Here is a 6,532-nt window from a genome sequence, read left to right as displayed (position 1 = left end):
GTAGCTGTGAGATTTGGCTCCCGTCTGGGTGGCGTGTGCCCCGGGGCCTCTTTTTCTGTTCCTTGAAAATCTGAGTCAGTTAAGACAAATGTGGGACTTAAACTTTGGAGAATAGCTTCTTCTGTATGAGATGTAGGCTGGTGTTTTTTGATGTAGTTCAGTGTTCTCTGTCTCTTTGAACTTTTGCTTTCCCTTCCATGACTGCTAGGCCCCTGGAGGTAGGGTTCCTGTGCTTTGGGCAGATTCTTGACACAGCCTAGGGATAGGAGTTACCTTAAGACAGTGGGGTTGGTGATAAAGGAGGTACATTTGGGCAGGAAGAGCTATACCTACTTGAGAGCTTGAGTGCATGGCAGCTTCCACAAGAAGAGCTTTGTGGCTGGAGGCTGGCACCTTGTTTCTGCATCTGGTGTCATGTTTCTTTTTCTTTTCTTTTCTTTCTTTTTTTTGGGGGGGAATTGAACTCAGGCCCTTGCGCTTGCCAGGCAAGCGCTTATCCTACTGAGCCATCTCCCTGGCCCTGATGCCATGTTTCTTAGTCTGGCTTTCAGCAAAGGACTCCCAGTTGATGCTTGCTTTTTTTCCTGTCACATCACAGGACTCTGGCCAGAATCCATCTCATTTCACTATGTTCTTATCTCCCACTTGACTCTTCATCTCTGGCTTGCCTGAACTTTTTGGCTTTTTGAGGTCTCTCCCTGTGTGGTCTTGACCTAGGAATTTTTGTCTTCTATCATGTTTTCTTGGGGGCCTGCTGGTTAGCTCAGTTGTTTTAAGTGCCTGCTCATGCAAATGCAGTCAGGCACAGGATACTGCAATTCAATCCCACCTCCACCTGCATTACCAGACCCGCTCTTAAGGCAGCCTGAGCCAGCCAAAAAAACCCAAAAATCATTATCATGTTTTCTTTTCTTTTTTTTTTTTAATGTATTTTCTTTTTCTTTTTTTTTTTTTTTTAAACTATTTATTTATTTATTTATGTGTGTGTGTGTGTTTGTGGCCAGCTCAGCCCACCAGAGGGCGCGGCTGGCTGGCATGTGGTGCTGGGGGATTGAACCGTGGTCCCTTTGCTTTGCTAAGCTTTTTCAAATAGGTGCTTTAGACCACTGAGCCATCTCACCAGCCCCATCATGTTTTCTTTTGTACTGAGTATTGAACTCATGACCTTGTCCTTGCCAGGCAGGCATTTAAGCTGTTGAGCTGTCTCCCTAGCCCTGCATGTTTCTTTAACCAGGTTCTCAAGACTAAGAACCTAGCTCTATGATCTATTCTTCCACCCTTTGCCTATTGATTGATCCATCTGCTGATACAGAAGATATTCACTAAAACCTTCTTTTTGCTAGTTGATAGGAACTTGCTAGTTTTTAACTGGGCTTTGCTGAGAAGGCTTGTGTAGGAAGGAACCTTGATGACTGCTGGGGTTAGGGAAGGACGTAGGGTTTGGGCCTGTAAACAAGCCTCAGAACTACTGGATTAGAATCATCTCTCCCCTGCTGCATGAATGCTTCTGGTATGTTCCTGCTTTCCTATCCATGGGCCTTAGTGGGAGCAGACCAACAGAGCTGAAGTGTGTCCTCTTACCTGGCAGGTAAAAGCAGCCATCACATATGCCCTTAGTGTGGGCTACCGCCACATTGACTGTGCTGCTGCCTACGGCAATGAGCCTGAGATTGGGGAAGCCCTGAAGGAAAACGTGGGACCAGGCAAGGTGAGAATGGGCTGTGGAGAGCATGGAGTGAGAAAACTTAGAGGCTGGGGCTGGGGCCTGGCCGAGGAACCTGGCATCAGCTTACTTCTAGTTCCTGTCGCAGAATGAAGGGTGACGAGGCTGGGTGCCCTGGCTCCTCTCACTATGGGCTTTGCCCTTACACTAGGTGGTGCCTCGGGAGGAAGTGTTTGTGACATCCAAGCTGTGGAACACAAAGCACCACCCTGAGGATGTGGAACCTGCCCTCAGGAAGACATTGGCTGACCTCCAACTGGAGTATTTGGATCTGTATCTGATGCACTGGCCCTATGCCTTTGAGTGAGCTTTGCTAATATGTGATCTGAAACTGGAGTTGGGTACAGTACTGGTAAAAATTTATTACAAGTCACAGCAATAAAACAGGATGGGAACACTCATTGCGAGGCAAGCTGAGGCCCTTGATAGCAGCTATGGTTTAGCGTTGGAAGAACAACACAAGATTACCCTAGAGGTACATAAGTGGTGCCTCCCCCCTCCATTATTCACTCAGGAAATGCACTGACTCTTCTGCTGAGCCAGGCCCTGAGGAGTCCCAGCAAAGAGTGTGAGGAGTCTCCCATTGTAGTGAACCCTGTGTTGAATGGCAGAGAACTCCCTGAGGGGGCGGAAGTTCAGGAGGACTTCCTAGAGGAGAGGAGATGTAATCTGGGCCTAGGGAAGAGAGGAGTGGGACTGGGCTTTTTTTTTTTTGGTGGAACCGGGAGTTGAATTCCGGCCCTTGCACTTGCCAGGGAAGTGCTTATCCCACTGAGCCATCTCCCCATCCCTGGGACTGGACATTCTATGTAGACTTAAAACTTGGGATACAATCTAGAAGACAGGAAAGGTATAACCATTTCTAATTCTTCGTACTTTGCCCTCTGTGGGCTCGTGATCTGAAATATACTGGGGGTGGGGGGGTTGTCATGTCTCACTCAGGCGGGGAGACAATCCCTTCCCCAAGAATGCTGATGGGACTATGCGCTATGATTCTACCCACTACAAGGAGACATGGAAGGCTCTAGAAGCCCTGGTGGCAAAGGGGCTGGTCCGAGCGCTGGGCCTGTCCAACTTCAACAGTCGGCAGATTGATGATGTACTCAGTGTAGCCTCTGTGCGCCCAGCTGTCTTGCAGGTGAGCACTGAAAGCAGATTGATGGTTGGGGGTTGTGTGTCCACAGTATGAGTGAGTAGGTAGCAGAGCACCTTCATAGAGGGAGCTTGCTAGTTGCCAGAAGTGTTGGTGTGTAAACCTGCGTAAAGGTGGGTGTTGATACCCTTGGAGAAAAAAAAAAAAAAAAAAAAAAATTTTACCAGGGAAAATTGGTAAGAAATTTGGGGGGGAGGGCTGTCAGTGAGGGCTGGTCCTAGGAGGTGCCAGGCAAGCTAGTTGCACCACACCGTGGTAATAGCTTGTTTCTTGGTAGGTGGAAAGCCACCCATACCTCGCTCAGAATGAGCTGATTGCCCACTGCCAGGCACGTGGCCTGGAGGTGACTGCCTATAGCCCTTTGGGTTCCTCTGATCGTGCCTGGCGTCACCCTGATGAGCCTGTCCTGCTTGAGGAACCGTTGGTCTTGGCACTGGCTAAAAAGTATGGCCGATCTCCAGCTCAAATCTTGCTCAGGTGAGGGGCATTCTTGAGGAACAGGGCTCAGGTTGGGGAGGGCCCAGGCTGGGAAACTTGGGTTGCGGGATTTTCTGGCCCCATTGAGGATGTTGCCTTGTGATCTGCTGGGGAGACCTCTGAGGCTGGTTCGCTGTTCCATTGTGGTCTCCATGAGCTTAGAGAAGGCTGTGTGGAGGACCAGACAATGTTCCTGAATCCTGACTGATTCTTTTTTCTCATCCATCTTTACTCCTCCACCATAGGTGGCAAGTCCAGCGGAAAGTGATCTGTATCCCCAAAAGTGTCACCCCATCTCGTATCCTTCAGAACATCCAGGTACTTAATCATGTGTTCTGTCTCCCACTTACTGGGATGCATTCTGATGCTAGCTCTGACTGAGACAGCAGCAGTGTGAAACTCTAGCTTCCACTCACAAGGCTGCCTTTCTTGTCCCACAGGTGTTCGACTTCACCTTCAGCCCAGAGGAGGTGAAGCAGCTGGATGCCCTGAACAAAAACTGGCGCTACATTGTGCCAATGATTACGGTAAGGGTGCTCACCTCCTAGAGTTGGAACAGGGAATTTGGAATGAGATTCTGGCCCAGATGTGGCCTTAAGCTTGATAGTTGGTGGAAGAACAGGATATTTTTGGTGAACTGGCAGATGCAATGATCTGGATGCAATGATCTCTTTCTTTTTCTTTTTTGTGGGTACTGGGAATTGAACTCAGGACCTCAAGTTTGCCAGACAGGCCCTTACGCTGCTGACTGCTGAGCTATATCCCCACCCCAGTGACCTCTTTCTTGAGGTCAAAGAATTAGTATGGCTCAGGGATAAGGCATATAATCTTAGTCCCAGTCCTACGTGTGTGTGTGTGTGTGTGTGTGTGTGTGTGTGTGTGTGTGTGTCTTTTTAAGACAAGGCCTCACTGTGCAGTTCAGGTTGCCCTTAAGCTCACTTTGTAGTCCAGGCTAGTTTTTTTTTTTTTAATTAATTTATTTATTTTGTGTGTGTGTGGCCAGCTTAGCCCACCAGGGGGCGGGGCTGGCTGGCATGTGGTGCTGGGGGATTGAATGGTGGTGCATGTGCTTTGCTTAGTTTAGCTTGTTCTAAGTAGGTGCTTTAGACCACTGAGCCATCTCACCAGCCCTCCAGGCTAGTCTTGAACTCCCAAAGATTCTCCTAGCTCAGCATCTCCAGTGATAGGATCACAGATGTGCACCACACCACACCCAGCCCTTGCACATTTTATTTTTAGGCACTGAATTAAGTTGCACAGGTTGCCCTTAAATTTATGACCTACCTGTCTCAGCCTCCTAAATAGCTGAGACTACAGACATCTGCCACGCCCCCAGCATCAGAAGGTATTCCTGACCTTTTATTTATTTATTTTTTATTTTATTTTATTTTTTTTAATTCTAGGAATCAGACTCAAGACCTTGTGTTTGCCAAGCAGGCACTTAGGCCACCGAGCTATATCCCTGGCTCCTTGTGGCCTTTTTTTTTAGAAGTACTGCAGTGTAGTGTGCTATAGGCAAATAAATAGAACCTGGACCCTTAATGCCAGCGTAGAGTGCACCTTTAGGTGCAGGCATCTGTGTACCAGGCTTGGGTTTGGTGCTGGTCTCATTGATACTGTGGCCTCCTCTGAAGCTGGGGTGCCCATTGCCATGAACTATACATAGGTAAGGCTGTTCAGGAAAGTTTTGGGGAAATGCCCCAAGTCTTTGGAAAGTCAGCTCCTGTTAATGTAGTCATCTATCTGTCTTTCAGGTGGATGGGAAGAGGGTCCCAAGAGATGCAGGACACCCTCTGTATCCGTTCAATGACCCATACTGAAGAAACCGCAACTACTAGCTTGCCTTTCACCTCAAGCTGTGAGGTGCTGCCTGCTGCTCCCCAGTAAAGGGAGTTAATAAAGCCATTGGAGAATCCACGCTGCTTGATTGGTTTGGTTTGGCTTGGGTTGGAAGCTGTTTCCCTTAGAGTTGACAGGCCCAAGGCTGTTGGATATGATGCGCTCCCTGAGCCCCACTTCCTTGTCTTTCTGTGTCCTAGAGGGGCCTGCAGTCAGCAGAATACTTCAGGTAGCACCATCTAGTGGCAGCTTTTAACACTGATAGCTTTTTTTTTTTTTTTTTTTAACTGATGGCTTCTCTGCAGTTCTGTTAGCCAAGTACAGAGTATCTGTTGCCTCTAGGCAGTGATTGTACTGTGGCTTCAAAGCAAGCAATGTTGCAGGCCAAGGCCTCCAATGCTTGATCTGGTCAGTGCATAGATTTAGGAAGATGAAGAGCCAAAAAAATACATATTCAGAAGTTTTGAGATCACAGTTTGCAAATTATGAAAGGTGAGGGCAAGGGTGTTCCTGACATACTGACAGCAGGAATGTAAGGGTGACCTAAAAGCAAGGTCAGGCCCTATCTTTAGTACTTTCTAGTCCTATCACAGGCCACTGATTAGCAGGCTTAAGGAAGGATTTTGGCAGATAACAAAAGTGACTCTAAAGGCTGGCTACACAGGTTAGTTTCTCAGTCAAACCATTACTCTTAATTCAACTAGTATTTATGGGATAGATACAATGCTAGACCCTGGGGGTATAGCTAGCTATAAGACAACTCTACAGTCAATTTCAGAAGACAAAACTTGCTAGATAGCTCAACGGATTAAAGCACCTACTTCGGTAGATGCATGGGGTGGGGTTCACTCCTTGGCCGGCTGTGTGGTCCCTGCTCCCAGGGTGCACTGAGACAGTGATTGAGACTGGGCGTGGTGGTGTGCGCCTATAATCTTAGCTCTTGGAAGCTGAGAACAGGAAGGATCACTACCAGTCTGATCTGTGTAGTGAGACCCTGTATACCCTGTACTAAATACATAAAGAAAAAAACATGTTAAAAAAAAAAAACAAAAACCATAAACGACTAAAAGAGAAAGCAGGAGAAAAACATGAAAGTTACTCTAGTCTCTGCTTCTTCATGCTGCGCAACGTGGTCCTCTGCATAGCCTACCCTTAGTGGTAGCTGACCCTTTACTTCCAGTTCAGGTCTGCCATTACTACCACTTGCCATGTAATTCTGTTGCTCTGTTACATATCTTCACAATACAGTTTTCCATACTTAACAGGCAAGGAAGTATTAATTTGATAAGGCTGTGGTAACAGTACCACACAGAATGGTTTTTTTTTTTTTTTTTTTTTTT

The 6,532-nt window shown here is 47.3% G+C and overlaps 1 protein-coding gene across 1 annotated transcript in view; it reads left to right on the top strand.

Annotated features, from left to right (window-relative positions):
* Nucleotides 1-5,270, top strand: part of Akr1a1 (aldo-keto reductase family 1 member A1) — a 16,592-nt gene extending 11,322 nt beyond the window's left edge. The window contains exons 3-9 of the mRNA XM_004639186.2: nucleotides 1,589-1,708; nucleotides 1,875-2,026; nucleotides 2,666-2,861; nucleotides 3,154-3,353; nucleotides 3,599-3,671; nucleotides 3,794-3,880; nucleotides 5,108-5,270. Coding sequence (XP_004639243.1) covers nucleotides 1,589-1,708; nucleotides 1,875-2,026; nucleotides 2,666-2,861; nucleotides 3,154-3,353; nucleotides 3,599-3,671; nucleotides 3,794-3,880; nucleotides 5,108-5,173 — 894 coding nt within the window. The 3' untranslated portion in view covers nucleotides 5,174-5,270. The remainder of the gene's footprint in view (nucleotides 1-1,588; nucleotides 1,709-1,874; nucleotides 2,027-2,665; nucleotides 2,862-3,153; nucleotides 3,354-3,598; nucleotides 3,672-3,793; nucleotides 3,881-5,107) is intronic.
* Nucleotides 5,271-6,532: the final 1,262 nt, after the last annotated feature.

This window comes from Octodon degus, unplaced genomic scaffold, assembly GCF_000260255.1.
Source record: "Octodon degus isolate 3935 unplaced genomic scaffold, OctDeg1.0 scaffold00107, whole genome shotgun sequence".
In the NCBI taxonomy this organism is placed as follows: Eukaryota; Metazoa; Chordata; class Mammalia; order Rodentia; family Octodontidae; genus Octodon; species Octodon degus.
This window is presented reverse-complemented; position numbering and strand designations above follow the sequence as displayed.